The 16,080-nt window shown below is 44.7% G+C and overlaps 1 protein-coding gene across 13 annotated transcripts in view; it reads right to left on the reverse strand.

Annotated features, from left to right (window-relative positions):
* Positions 1-16,080, reverse strand: part of APBB2 (amyloid beta precursor protein binding family B member 2) — a 315,643-nt gene that overhangs the window by 9,148 nt on the left and 290,415 nt on the right. For all 13 annotated transcript variants that reach the window (XM_030563659.1, XM_030563654.1, XM_030563652.1 and 10 more), the window contains 3 exons: positions 12,005-12,119; positions 4,353-4,440; positions 120-203 (listed from right to left, as the gene is read on the reverse strand). In XM_030563659.1, the coding sequence (XP_030419519.1) occupies positions 120-203; positions 4,353-4,440; positions 12,005-12,119 (287 nt within the window). The remainder of the gene's footprint in view (positions 1-119; positions 204-4,352; positions 4,441-12,004; positions 12,120-16,080) is intronic.

Below are 16,080 nucleotides of genomic sequence, written 5' to 3' on the forward strand. Positions count from 1 at the left end.
AAGAGCATTGTTGCTCCTTGCATTTTTCTTTACCAGTGCATGTGTAGCCAGAATCTAGCCTTTTTCAGATTTTATGTAAGTCCCTTCTGGCATCAGTTAGGAACAATGGTGTTACATACCCACTGGTTTAACTACAGGTAACATGCCCAAGTACTGGACGTGGAACTTCTGTACCAGCTCGGTCTTTGGTGTTGGGAAATCTACTGCATGGGAACAAAAAAAAAAGAAAAAACCCAACGGCTGTTTATCAACATTCACAAGCAAGTAAAATACACCTTTATTGCACTGACAGAAGAAATAGCTGACCAAGTAATTTTACTCTGAAAATACTGTCTTGATTAAAATAGCTCTGAATTCCCTCTAGCTCATACACAAAGATGTTAAGTGATTTCCAGGGGAATTAAGGAGGAAGATGATACAACTTCCAATTCATGTAAAACTAAAAATAGGATTTTGTTCAAACCATTTAGAAAAATTTGCATGAATATGTCTCTAAGGTATGAGCATATATACACGGCTGGTCTCATACCCAGCACAGTCATGTAAAATGTGGACTCTAAGGGCTAGATCCACAAAGGGGACGTTGGCTCAATGTGGCAACCTAACTTTGGGTGTCCTACCACATAGTAAAGCCCATAGCCCTGAGTTAGGTGCCTAGGCTATCTAGACAATGCATGGGGAAAGTGAGGAGATTGAGGGGTTATCTACATGGCAAGTTAATGCGCAGCAAGCCAGGGTATGAATCTACCACTAGGATTGCCAACTTTCTAACTGCACAAAACTGAACACCTGTGTTCCCGCTAAGCTGCGTGCTTGGGGGGCTGTGCAAGAGAGATCCAAGTGCCGCCCAGCTGATTAGCAGAGCACGCACAACTAGCAGCATGTGTTAAGGTGCCCCTCCCCCATGTTGCTCAGCTTCTCCTGAGACCCTCCTGCTGGCTGTGCAGAGAGCAGAGGGTGTCCCCCCCTGACCCTGTACCCCATCTCTGCAGAGCTGGGCAGAGGGGACAGCCTGGTTCAAGAGGACCCCGAGTTGCTGTAGTCGGAGGGCTAAATGGAGAGTGACTGAGTGCCTTTCTTAAAGTGACAGTGCACCGTTTCTGAGATTTCCCCAGCAGCTAGCTTACACAGTCTCTATCTCTCTCTCTCTCTCACACACACACACACACACACACACACACACACACACACACACACACACACACACACACACACACACACACACTTTCTCTTTCTCCCCCTCCCCCTCTGATGTATCCCAGCTGCAGAGCGGGGGAGAGGAGATAACAGGGCTCAGGACAGAGCATGAGAGTTTTCAGCGAGTGTCTTAAAGAGATAGCACACAGCTTTCAGCAGCAGTCAACACACACTCTCTCTCTCTCTCTCTCACTCACCTTCCAACACACACTTGTATTGTTGTTGTTGTTACTTATTGGTACTTCCTGCAATGCACATCTATTTTCTGTAATTTTATTCTTTCAAAGTATTATTTTAGTGTTTTGACTGGTCTATGCATTTTGTAATTTTTATTTCTCTTACTCTTAAATTTAATTTTTTGAGTAGTGAGTTCTAAAATGCCTAATTTGTCCTGGCTGGAGTAATTATCTCTCTGGTAACTTCTAAAAAATATATATATTATATTCAGGTTTTTTGTTTCTACTGGTGGCCCACATTCGTACATACCTCAGTGCACATCACAAAATGAATTCCACATATGGATGGAAAAAATTAGAGGGAACATTGCTGAAAACCCTTGCCCCGCCCTTGCCCCAATGCCCTGCCCTACCCCTTCTTTCAGGCTCCGCCACCCACTCAATCCAGCCCCCCTTCCTCAGTCGCTCACTCTTTCCCACTCACTCACTTTCACTGGGCTGGAGCAGGGGGTTGGAGTGCAGGAGGGGGTGAGGGCTCTGGGGAGGGGCCAGAAATTAGGGGTTCAGGTTGCAGGAGAGGGCTGCAGGCTCTGGGGTGAGACTGGGGCAGAGATGCTTAGGGTACAGGAGGGGGCTTGAGGCTGGGGCAGGTTGAGATATGGGAGGAGGTTTAGGGTGTGGGCTCTGGGAGGGAGTTTGGGATGTGGGAGGGGGCTCAGGGCTGGGGCAGTAGTTTGGGATGTGGGAGGGGGTGTGGGCTGCAGGCTCCAGCAGGGACTTCGGGTGTGGGAGGAGGTGCAAGGTGCAGGCTTCGGGATGGGGCTCAGGGCTGAGGCAGAGGGTTGGGGTGCAGGAGGGGGGTCAGGGTGCAAGCTCGGGGAGGGAGTTTGGGTGCAGGAGGGAGCTCACGGGTGGGGTTGGGTGCAGGAGGGTGTGTGGGTTCTGGAAGTGAGTTTGGTTGGGGGAGCGGGGCTCAGGGCTGGGGCAGGGGATTTGGGGTGAGGGCTCTGGCCGGGCAGCACTTACCTTAGGCAGCTCCAGGTCGGTGATGCAGCAGGGCTAAGGCAGACTCCCTGCCTGCCCTGGCTCCGTACTGCTCCTGGAAGTGGACAGCATGTCCGGCTCCTAGGCGCAGGCGGGGCCAGGCAGCTCTGCGTGGTGTACAGTGCCCGCAGCTGCAGGCGCCACCTGTGCAGCTCCCATTGACTGCAATTCCCAGCCAATGGGAATTGTGGACCCGATGCTGGGGGTGAAGACAGCACACGGAGCTTCCCTGATCGTCCCTGCGCCTAGGGACATGCTGGCTGCTTCCGGGAGCTGCACAGAGCCAGGGTAGGTAGGGACCCTGCCTTAGCCCCACTGCGCTGCTGACCGGACTTTTAACAGCCCGGTCAGCAGCGCTGACCGAAGCTGCCAGAAGCCCTTTTCTATCACACATTCCAGTCGAAAACTGGACGCCTGGGAACCCTATCTACAACATACCAGCTTATTGCACAGTAACTCGCCATTTGGACACTGCTACAGAAGTGGATGTCCTGGAGCGTGGCTTTGCATTCTGCTGCTTGAAAGCATAGTTTGGTAAGCTGCACCCTGGGACTTTCACTGTCCTGTGGCAACATCCCCCTGGCTTTCTACTGTGCAGCAAGCTGGTATGCATTAAATTTGCACCCTGGCTTGCCATGCACTAACTCACTGTGTAGACAAGTCCCAAGAGGAGGATTCACAACAGCTGGCGTGCTGAGCAGAGAGCCATCTGAGCTAGCCAATAGGAAATACTGAGGAAAGGGGCAGGACTAAGCTCCTCCCCTCAAAGGAAGCTGAGCACCTAACTGGAGGCCAGATGAAAGCACTTATCTCCACTTTGGATTCACAGCCATGAACCCCCCTGGAGTTAGGCACCTAAGTCAGATCAGTGCCTTTTCAACGAAATAAGAGCAGGAGTAGCAGTGTCACCCTCACTGCCTAATATAGCCCAGTGGTTAGAGCACTGACCCAGGATGTGGGAGACCCCAATTCAAATCCCCACTCCGACAGAGGAGAAGGGCCTTGACCTGAAGTCTCCCACCTCCTAGGTGAATACCCTAACTACTGGGCTATGTGGTATTCTAGGGTGGGCCTGTTTCAGTTTCTCTTGTTGAAAATGTTCCACTTTGTATGAAATACTTAAAGAGTCCCTGGAACAGGGATTGGAACCTGGGTCTCCCAGGTGGGCGCCTTAGCCACTTTTTGTCTCTGATCTAATGACTATTTACATGTTTCATACAAAGTGGAATAGCTTCAACATGAGAGATTGAGTCCCTTTGTGAATCTAGTCCTGTGTTTTTAAACCATGCCTATGAACGTGCCCTCTATGTGCCAGGAGAAACCAATGTCTGTGTGAACAGCTGATGCAAATAAAAAAACCCATCAACAATATAGAGGAGTGTGTTGAGATACTCAGCGCAGGCAAGTGGATTTAAAATATATACCTTGCATTAGTTATTGTGTGTAAGTCTCCTGGCCTGCTTTCAACATATCCACTATTAAGCTAAGAGAAAGGAACACAAAGCCATTTTTCTTTTACCCCACACTACAGGGTGCAGCACATAATTGGCTGGAAGATTTGCCTACTCAGCAGCCTCTGAAGCTCACGTTGATGCTGAAATTCAGGAACTGTCTGGATCTGCTATAACTCCTCTAAACCCATTGATTAATTGGAATAGATTTTGTTTTTATGCAGATCTGTCATATCATTTCGCTACTGAGGTGTGAAATTTACACATTTTGAAAGACCAGAGAAAATAAACAAGTTGCCATAACTAAGCAGAACTGCACTACTGTCAACATTACCAATAAAAGTATTTTGCTGTACCATCATCAGATACGCTATCTAAAAGACACTGTTAGCCTTCCTTTCAGCTCGATTTTTGTTAAATACAACATTAAGGGACTGTATCTAAAACTGGACCACAATATAAAGTTAATTCTGGCACACAATACCTTGCAGGGGAACATCCAGGGTGACATTAGTCCGCTCTTGTAAAGAGCTGCAAGCCACAGCTTTAGCATTCTTCCGTTCAGCCATAATCTGGAGAAGACGGCAATAGAACAGCATTTTTTCCCCCAAGATATAGTACGGTAGCAATTCCAAGTATAAATTTACTCTCATTACACCCCTACCCTGGGAAATCTGCAATTAGTCAGAGTCCATATGACCAAAAGAGATACGAAAATTAATTTTCTTTCAGTTTATTTACAATTCTCTCTTTGCGGGACTTAGAGCTACAAGTGGATGTGAAAGATACATGAAGTGAAAATGAGCAGTTTAAATGTTCAAAAACTGCAGTGAGGAACAACATAGAAAGAAGTATAAATAAATCTACACAAATAAAAAGTGAAGAGGCACTTGTCATCCCATGCACATTTCTGATTTACATATACCCTTCTGAGAAAAAAGTTACCATTGTGACCCCGGCTGTGTTGGAATGTAACGTACATGTTGTTTAGATTTTAGTAATAAACAAACTGCCATTTTAATTAAATTTTACAGAGGGGTCTAGTGGTCTGAACACACGACCTGGAGGCAGAAACACCAGCTCTAAAATCATGGCTCTCACATGTGCTCCCTCTGCGTGATTCTTATACTTTGAGGTTGCTTTCTGTTTGTGAGGCAATATTCATATCCTGGGCTAAATAAAATGAGAGCTGTTGCCGAGAGTCGGTTAGCTTAGGAATAAGGCCCTGATTCAGTAGAACAAGTCCATCCAACGGCATGTAAGAACGTACTTCATTGCTTTGCTGACTCAGGGCCATAACTATCATTGAGGGCTTGTCTACACCGGGGGTTTAAATCCACTCTAACTCAGGCTGCTTGACCTAAAAATGCCTGTGTACAAGCAATATAGTTCCTTTGAGTGCACTAACTCTACATTTATCACAAAGTCTGGAGTCTTCTTTCAAGTTGGATGCAAACTTGGTTAACACGGTCTATTGTTAGTGCACACACAATGCTGCTTCACACTACTTTGGCAGGTTTCAGAGTAGCGGCCGTGTTAGTCTGTATCCGCAAAAAGAACAGGAATACTTGTGGCACCTTAAGAGACTGACAAATTTATTTGAGCATAAGCTTTCGTGGGATACAGCCCACTTCTTCGGATGCATGTAGTGGAAAATACAGTAGGAAGATAGATATATATATATAAACATACACATACAGAGAACATGAAACACACTAAACGAGAGTGATCAGTTAAGGTGAGCTATTACCAGCAGGAGAGAAAAAAACTTTTTGCAGTGGTAATCAAAATGGTCCATTTGCAGCAGCTGACAAGAAGTTGTGAGGAACAGTGGGGGGGAGGGAATAAACACGGGTAAATAGTTTTACTTTGTGTAATGACCCATCCACTCCCAGTCTTTATTCAAGCCTAATTTAAAGGTGTCCATTTTGCAAATTAATTCCAATTCAGCAGTCGCTTATTGGAGTCTGTTTCTGAAGTTTTTTTATTGTAATCATGCGACTTTTAGGTCTGTAATCGAGTGGCCAGGGAGATTGAAGTGTTCTCCGACTGGTTTTTGAATGTTATAATTCTTGACGTCTGATTTGTGTCCATTTATTCTTTTACGAAGAGACTGTCTGGTTTGGCCAATGTACATTGCAGAGGGACATTGCTGGCACATGATGGCATATATTACATTGGTAGATGTGCAGGTGAACGAGCCTCTGATTAGGTCCTATGATGGTGTCACCTGAATAGATATGTGGACAGAGTTGGCAATAGACTTTGTTGCAAGGATATGTTCCTGGGTTAGTGTTTTTGTTGTGTGGTCTGTGGTTGCTGGTGAGTATTTGCTTCAGGTTGGGAGGCTGTCTGTAAGCAAGGACTGGCCTGTCTCCCAAGATCTGTCAGTGTGATGGATCATCCTTCAGGATAGGTTGCAGATCCTTTATGATGCGCTGGAGAGGTTTTAGTTTAGTTTAGTGGCTGAAGGTGACGGCTAGTGGCGTTCTGTTACTTTCTTTGTTGGGTCTGTCCTGTAGTACTTGACTTCTGAGTACTCTTCTGGCTTTGTCAATCTGTTTCTTCACTTCAGCAGGCAGGCATTGTAGTTGTAAGAATGCTTGATAGAGATCTTGCAGGTGTTCGTCTCTATCTGAGAGGTTGGAGCAAATGGGATTGGATCGTAGAGCTTGGCTGTAGACAATGGATCGTGTGGTGTGGTCTGGATGAAAACTGGAGGCATGTAGGTAATTACAGTGGTCAGTAGGTTTCCGGTATAGGGTGGTGTTATGTGACCATCGTTTATTAGCACTGTAGTATCCAGGAAGTGGATCTCTTGTGTGGACTGGTCCAGGCTGAGGTTGACGGCGGTGTGGAAATTGTTGAAATCATGGTGGAATTTCTCAAGGGCTTCTTTTCCATGGGTCCAGATGATGAAGATGTCATCAATGTAGTGCAAGTAGAGTAGGGGCGTTAGGGGACGAGAGCTGAGGAAGTGTTGTTCTAAATCAGCAATAAAAATGTTGACATATTGTGGGGCCATGCGAGTACCCATAGCAGTGCCACTGATTCGAAGTTCCTCCAACTGCTATCCCACACTCCTTTGCAGACATGTATGATTGACCTGTGTGTTTACTTGTGTCCCCTCCCACTGCTCTGGAGTCAAATTGACAAGATATCTCCCTCATCTGCCAGGATCATTCCATTTACTCCTGGATTCCAATATATTAGTGTTACAGCAATATTGCTCCAGCAGCCTCTACAATGTGCCTCGAACAGCTGCTTGGCACCATGCTGAGACCCTAGATCTCACTGCCATCTGGGGAGAAGCAGCAGTGCAGCAAGCTCTTGGGGTGAGCCACCAGAATAAAGATGTGTTGGTGGACACTGCTAGTCAGTTGTCCACAAGGGGTCACAACCAGGACACCAACTAGTACCAGTTAAAGAGCAAACAGCTCAGGAGACTGTACACTACAACCTAAGACGTAAGAAGAGTCTGGCTGTGGAAATATAACCTATCTATTTTTTGAGGAGCTGGCAGGATATTAAGCAATTACACAGCTATAAAGCCAAGGAGGTTGTGAATCCTGTGCACTGCTGCACCCCCTTCTCCCACCTCCTCCTGAGGACGAGCAACAAGAGTCACTGGAGGAAGAACACAAGTAGCGCAGTGAAGAGCTCTCCCTAGAAAGCCAGGATCTCTTCAGGACTCTGAGGGTGGCTATGTTGGAAGCCAGCCCGATTCCCAGCCAGAAGCCAGCCCGGGATTGAGGAGGCAGATCCTATCAAAGGAACCTTGGCATGTAAGTATTGACCTTTACAATTTATTATTACACTATACTGCTGTGCTGATTTCTGTCCCAGTGCCCCATTTTGTGTGGATGTGAGCTAGAAGCCTTTCTGAGTTTCCAGTTCTCACCTTCTTCAGCCCTCTCTGTCCCCCTTTGCCCCCCACATACATGTTCTCAAAATGATGGCTGGTCTGACAGGGCAACCAGCTTCTGTCTCATGGTAAAGCCCAAATGATCAACTGTTCACAAGCCCATGGTTTAGAGGGCACCTACCCATCTACCTGTTTTCCTCCTGACATCTGCCTTGAAGCTCCTGGCTCCCCATGAGGAACCAGGGAGCTGCCAGGACTCCAGGCACAGCGCTCCCTGTTGGGAGCTTGTGGAGAGGGCGCAGCCAGACTCCCGGCAGTGGGCAGTTGAGAGCCTAGGGGTGCAGTTGGGCTACTGGCAGCAGGGAGCCAACAATCTGTGGGCAGTTTGGCTCACAGCAGCAACTATGTAAGGTGATAAGAGCCTGGGCTCTCAGCCCCCCACACTGTCCTTCTTAAGTTGGTGGATGTGCTCCTGGTGAGGACACGCACCACTGACAGAAGGAGAGTAGTGCGGAGAACCACCTTAGCAATTACTAACATAGAATCATAGAATATAAGGGTTGGAAGGGACCTCAGGAGGTCATCTAGTCCAACGCACTACTCAAAGCAGGACCAATTCCCAACTAAACCATCCCAGCCAGGGCTTTGTCAATCCAGACCTTAAAAACCTCTAAGGAAGGAGATTCCACCACCTCCTTAGGTAACCCATTGCAGTGCTTCACCACCCTCCTAGTGAAAAAGATTCCCACACAAAATGTAGACTACATCTTAACCTAAAAAGAGAACTGAGCTGAAAACAGGCCCACCACATTAGAGGAATTCATTAATGAAGAATCCGCAGTGCATGGTACACAGAAAAACCACCCATAAGAAAAACTGCAATGCTCACAATCCATCCCCCTCTCACCCTGACCCAGGATAACACATCAATGTACAGGTGATTGGAGTCCTTGCTAAGGAATGGAAAGGAATAGCCAGGGCAATGCTGTCAGGGATGCCTAGTGCTCCTCTTACTTTGAGTGTCAGGCCTGAAAAAATGCAGCTGTTCATGAACTCTGAGCCCTGGCAAACATTAGGGAGATTGTCCCCACAATTGCCCCAATACAGTTTGGGAACCCCCTGTGTGCACAGCCATCGTTACCAACTGCAATGAGTGCTGTCAGTACAACAGTACTCATTGCACTTACAACCCCTCACACACCTGCCTGACAATGGTCCCAACAGTCAATCTCCCTGTGCTGAATTGGTTGGCTATGGACCAGAAAACATTCGGGGTGGCCAATTTCTAAATGCAATGGAAACCCACTTCTCAACGGCTATACGGCAACACATGGTGGTGCTCTGTTGCTGCAGCTCCGTGGCTAGTTCAGAATAGATGTCAAAGAAGGTTGCCTTTGCCATCCTGCTCATCCCAGGTCTGCAGAACCATCCTTTCCACCAACTGATGCTGGCTTCCTGAGCCCAGAAAAAGTGCTGCACTGTGTGAAGCTGCTCCAGGAAGACCTTATGTAGTAGCAGTTGCCAGGTGTTGTCTTTGTCTTCCTCATCTTGTTCTCCTTCCTCCATTGCTGCAGGAAGACCTGCTGCTGCAAACACATTATCTGCTTGGTGGTGCAGCAGGCAAAGTCCAAAACCAAAGCCCTCATCTCCGAGAGCTCAAATAAAGCTTAAACAGCCTCTGTGTCCAGCATAGCGGCACAGAGCATTCTCGGGTCTGTACTCACCAACAACAACTTGAGAATGGTGCTAGCCCAGCCAGAGAGAAAGTAAGCCTGAGACAGCGTGGAATCATGGGATTTTTTGAATTCCCAGAATTCCACTGGTTTCCTCTATGCATCCTACAACATGCAGGGAGAAAAATCCAAGAATACACTGTCCATCAGCGAAGCAAGGCACCACAGGATACTCTCTGAGAATGTCATGCGCTTAGTATGTGCCACGCCCCCACCATGTGTACACAATTATGTATATGAAAGAGGGCACAGCTCTCTTGTGTGCATGCTAATAGTACAGTTTATGTATTACACGACAATTAGGGTGCATCAACTCAGTGTGAACTAACCCCCGTGTAGACAAGACCTGAGTTAGCAGAATTAAACAAAAATTAAAAAATGAACGTTTCCCTTGCAAAGTTAGTCATGCATCTCACACAACTGGCAACCCTGTCGTCATTGCTACAGCCCAGCTGCAGAAATGCAGCAGGCATTTATTTACCTGAAGTTGCACCTTCTGGCTGCTAGAAAATGCAGCCAGACAACTCTTTCCCTGCTCTCTCTGCTGCAGCTAGAAACAAGGAGAGGTGATGGCTGGAGCAGAAAGTGGTGGGATCAGCAACCAAGATGAGGGGCTGATTACTAGTTCCAGCCTCTCTTAGCCCATCCTTGCTGTACCCAGCTGCACCAGGTTTGCCCTAGCACTAAGCCTCCAGCTCCCTGAACAGCTCCCTGCCCACCAGAGCCCAGGAACTACCTACTCCCCAGCAGCTCCTCAAGCACCCACCCCAGCCAGAACTGCCAAATTTCATATAGTTCCATGACCTACTTCTGCCACTGCTAACCTTAAGTTCACAGTTATATGGAGTCCTACAGCTGAAGGTCAGAAGAGACTACTAAATCATCAAGTCTGACCTCCTCTATATCACAGGCCACCACCACCACCCAATACCCAGAGGAAGGTGAAAAACCCCCAAGGTCACTGTCAAGCTGACCTGGGGGAAAATTCCTTCCAAACCCCATATAACGTAACCGTGGATGTTCTCATTTTTCACATAGAAATCTCTAATTCTTTTTTAATCCCATTAAGATCTCTTTTAAAGCTTTTATACAAACCCATGGAACTCATTGCCAGAAGACAATTTTAGCATTGTGTTAAAATAATTCCTTTCACAGATTTTAATTTTTGAACTTTCAATTTCATTTGGATGCTTTTGCATTTTGCAGTAGGGCAAATAGATAATGTGGTTCATAGTACCTTTCCTATGCTAATCATTATGTGTACCTCTATTTTAGCTTCTATAGTTATCACAGTTAGCACCCAGTTCCATAGGCTGCCATGTGCGCCCCAATTTCCATTTGAGGTACATTTTTAAATTTCCCTACAAGTTGAAAATGGGCCCATAGTCTTTAAATTGCCAAGGACTAAACCAGTTTAGTTACAGATGACTTTTTCATCTCAACTGAGAGACGCTAACCTATTGGAGCCATATTGTATAAATTCTTTCCATCCTTCCTCAAATGAGCCATCCCTTACGTTGTACAACACAAAACAGGGCTTTAAATGTGCAATATGCAAATCAGCACACTAAATAATTTGCATAAAACATCACACAGAGCAGAACAAAATGTGTCTGCTATATTTGCAGTGTTTGCAACTCGAAGACTGCAAAACTCAAAATAAATGAAAATTTAAAAACAAACGAAAACCAGACAAACTGACCATAAAGAAAAAGGAAACAAACTTCACTGATTTTCGTTCTCCAAACTGAGAAAAATGTACAATGCAAACACAAACATACTTCCAGACACAAAATGTAAACTGGATTTTAAAATTTAAAGTTTTAATAACCACAGGCACTGTTAGTGAGATAGGCAACTAAATATGTGTTTTATTTTGGAAGCATCCCTTTAAACAGTCACATTTTAAACAGAAGAAAAAAACAAATCAAAGAAGTGTTTTTTAAAGGGACACGATCAACTTGAAAACTAATGAAGTTTCAATAAGAGTTAAAAATAGTCTCAGGTACTACACTTGCTTCAGTTCCCCTGCCAATTTTTATTGTTTTTCAGTCAGACTTTCCTATTTTTTAAAGGCTTTACCACTGAAGGAAAGACCCACACAAACAGAGGGCACTGATTAAGTGACCATTCAGGGGAACAGATAATTTGTCAAATTCACAATGTAAACCAACTGATAACAAAGAAATGTCTATCTCTAAATCTCTTTCAGTTAAAGGAATCTCATGTATTACTTGAAACAAAAGTAGGTAAAAAAAATTCAGAAAAAAAGCAATTTTTAAATTAGTGTCACTAACAGATTTTTCAGGAATTAACAACTAGAACAATACCATTAAATCTAAAAAGGTCTGTTTTATTTAGCCATGACACTATTCACCGTTCCTATTTGTTTGCAATAATGTCTATTACAAGTCTAGGGTTGCCAACTTTCTAATGGCACAAAACTGAATGGCCTTGCCCCACAAATTAGTGCTCTTATAGTAACAGTTCTAAGAACCATTCACGAGGTTAATGAATGAGTTGTTATAATCCACTTGCCTTAGAACAGATTTCGTGCAGACTTGTTGCGATGGCTTTCGCAGGTGTATCACATCGAAAGACGTGACATTTCAAAATCCTTGTGTCTTTGTCTCTTGCTACATAAGCAAAGTCTCTGTGCAGACAAAATTAATAACACATTATAAATAGCAGCATCTAAAAAATACTAAGTTTGGCTTTAATTTAAGAAGCATATGTCTGAGTCATCAGAGAACATAATCAGTGGTTCGGCCAAAACAGCTACATCAACAAATAGGCACTAACTTGACGCCACTGCATATCCATGGAACACATTACCAGTCTCTGATGCTTATTCTCTAAAGAGCTCACTGCAACTTTCAAACATTCAAAACTCATTGCGTTTCTAACCCATAAATCCAACAGCAATTGTAAATGCACATGGAAATTTAAAGAATGAAGAAGAGGGGAAATATTGTGCTTTTCTGCAAAGATTCAAATTCAGCTTCTAAAATAATAGTAAATAAGACAAGCACTCAGCAAACTATCTGAAGAAAAGAATTAGAAAATGCTTAAAATATGCAGACAGGAATTAGACATATGATTGCATAAGGGAGATGTGTGCCTGCTGAGCTTCACTCACATTAACTGACCTAAATTTCTGACCTTACTACTTTTTCAAACATTAAATAACTTTAAAGTAAATGCCCTGTAACAAAAAGATTGTTTGCCTAATACTAAGCACTCACACAGTATAGCATGGCTTCAGAGTGCTGACGTTCTAATTCAGCCTCACAATCATCCTGTTGTGGCATTTCTGTTTACCCATCTTACTGGTGGGAACCCTGAGGTGCAGCTGGCCCTGCAGTGTAGGCAGATCATACAGTAGCAGGACTAAAGGGATGGCAGACACAAGTGGCAAAGCTTTAACTACCTTTCTCTGCAGCCTCCCAGCCACTTTTTTCCCCCTTTCTCATCATGCGCTTCCCCCTCAGCACACAATCACTAGCCTTTGCCACTTAGTCAACAGTCCCTGCCAACTGCAAACTTCTCTCCTGTGCCCCACCCCCAGCAGATTGGCTGACTAGAATTAGACAAGACGTGGCAAGCTGACCTCCAATCATTCCATCAGTCTGAAGACACTCTTCAATGGCTTTTCCCTCAGGGGAAGGCTGATGACAAGTACTCCCACTCAGAAGCTCCACCATTAAGAAGATGGACAAGGAGCCCCATATGGGAAAGACTAATCCTTTTTTGTCAGTGCACACAGTGGGCCAAATCTTTAGCTGATGTAAATTAGTGAAGCTCCCTTCTGACTCAGTATCTCACAAGTAAAACTGGACTAAAAACTCCAAATAGGTTGCATTCATCAGGCCGCAAGGTGAACTGAGGGAAAGGGGTATATTTAACTATGCTATCTTGGAAAAATTATTAGCTATGGAAAAAATGAACTGATTATTACATAAAACCATCATGACTTTTATATCTTGTAAGGGGGCTGCACATTAATCAAGCCTGCTGGTGCAGCCCTGAAGGGTTTGTAGGCACCATGTTTGTAGGCACCATGTTTGTAAACATTTAGGGTCCCTCAGTCACCCAAACACCTTTATTAGTGCTGGTTGGTACTGGAACAGTAAATAAGTATTTCTAGACTTTCTGAAACTCTGGAGTGTTTTTTAAAACTACAACCTTCTAATTTCCCACCTTTCAAGCATTTTTGTTTTTTTACCTACAATTCCAGATATTTTGTATTTTGTTATAACAGCAACATTCTAGCAGTGCTGTTTTAAATGAATAGATATGGATTTACAACCGTAACTCTATCGTAGAGTTTCTGATTAGAAACAAAAAAACAAAACACGAGGAGTCCTTGCGGCACGGTAGAGGCTAACACATTTATTTGGGCAGTGTCTAAGGTTCCACAAGGGCTTGACTAACAAGGCTACCACTCTGAAACCTGATTAGAAACAAACACTCTACCTCCCTCTCTCTTACCTTCTCCCCGCATTATGTGAAAAAAGATCACTGGTAATGACTATGCCCCCAATACTGCAGAGACAATGGATCCCTGTATGCAGCTCATTGCAGCATTAGGGTCTACTCTAATGGAGTGCTGATTTAAAGGCTAAAATCTGTGTTTATATGAATTTAAAATACTATTGAAAGCCATCTGCTTTACCATTCAGTGGCTTTACTATTTACTTCAATCAATACTATTCCTTTGAGGTCTTGTAAAGTAGTGATGTATGAGCCCTCTTAAAAGCGTATCCTTGGAAGAGTATCCTATGTTTTCACTGGGTTGTTTACATAAATAAGGCCCTGATTCTGCAAACTGCTTTGCACAGCACCTAAGCAGAGCCCAATAGAAGTCAGCAGAGGTCTGCACAGGCTCAGGGTCCACCCATGTGGAGCAGTTTGCAGAATCAGGGCCAAGAAAGAGAATTAACTTCAAGGACTAGCACACGTATTCTCAAAACAGAACAGATCTGTGTAGTGCCTTCTGCTATGAGTGAAGTTGGTCAGTTATCAGTTATTTTCTTATAAATAAAAAGGCAATACCTAAGATGAGACAAAGCCATTAAAGCAAATCCAATCAGGGTTTCGAAAGCATGCTGTGAAATCCATGATTATAAAACAGCATTAGAAATTCTTGCACTCAGCTTGATAGCATTGGCAATATCCTGGCACATCAACACCATTCTAAACTATTGTCTTTTGCTTTACTGAACCACATCAGACAATATACCTCAACTAACAACAAGCCAAGTTTTTTGGAGCATTACACAAAAGCCTCTGCAGCCATATTTAATCTAGCCCTGTTGAGAAATTACTTGAGTTTTCATTCTGAATTGCAAAGATTTAAAACCTTAAAGAGATACCCTCACACTAAATAACAATAAAAAGTATTTAGAAAGCACCTCTTTTCTTAGGGGGGTGCTCAGGGCACTGCACTGTTCAAAACAGACTAAACTATTATAACAGCACAAGACAGACAAAACCAATGTTACAAAGACCAAAGAAAAGAGGGTGGTCATGGTTAAGTGGGAAACACCTCAGAAAAAAGTGTGTCTAACAGTGTTTCCCAAACTAGGGGTGCGACTTGTTCAGGGTAAGCCCCTGGTGGGCCGGGCTGGTTTGTTTACCAGCAGGTTCGGCCGATCACAGCTTCCAGTGGCTGTGGTTTGCCGTTCTCGGCCAATGGGAGCTGCAGGAAGTGGCGTGGGCCGAGGGACGTGCTGGCCGCCACTTCCCACAGCCCCCATTGGCCTGGAGCGGCAAACTGTGGACACTGGGAGCAGCAATTGGCCAAACCTGCAAATGCGGCATGTAAACAAACTGGCCCAGCCCACTAGGGGCTTACTCTGAACAAGTCGCGCCCCTAGTTTGGGAACCACTGGTCTAATACCTTCCACTAGAAAACATTATTGTAACTTTTCTTTCATAAGTATTAATACTGCCATTGTTTGCAGCAGAGATATGATATCCTGCATGGAAAACCTCAGACTATAGATGTGCCTTTTCTTTGTCCTATATCAGTTAATTTGGATTTAATAGAGTTGAAAAGTGTTAAAAATCACCATTCCCCCCGCCACCGCAAAATTCTGCCAGAAATCACTGAACATTGTAAAGAGACTGGCCCATGTTTCTGCCATGGCAACAGCAGACACTCTGCTAGGAATGTCTGGGAGCTGTTAGAAGCTGTGGCTAGGGGTGGCAGGGCAACGTGAGAGAGCAGCACGCTAGACTTCTCCCAAAATCTCTTTTTCACATCCCAACCTGGCACATGATCCCAGTATTTCGGTCTCTCTCTCTCTGGCAGGAGGAAGAGAAGCCAGACTAGACTCCCCTCATCCTCTCCTGGACCCAGCACATGGCACCCGCATTCCATCCCCATATTCTAGGATAAACACTCTACTCTCCTGTAGTCAGCTAATGTGGTTAGCTCTCTACCTCAGGTTGTAGCAATCTGTGCCGTAGGGCTTAAGGCTCAGAGTTCAAGCCCTGTGGATGATGTATGAAGGGGAGGATTATTACAGTTGTACATAACATAATTTGTTTTCACCTTTGTCCTTGAAAAACTCCTAGGCAAGGACATACAAAAAACTACATTAACAGAA

Source organism: Gopherus evgoodei, chromosome 5 (genome assembly GCF_007399415.2).
Source record: "Gopherus evgoodei ecotype Sinaloan lineage chromosome 5, rGopEvg1_v1.p, whole genome shotgun sequence".
Lineage (NCBI taxonomy): Eukaryota > Metazoa > Chordata > Testudines > Testudinidae > Gopherus > Gopherus evgoodei.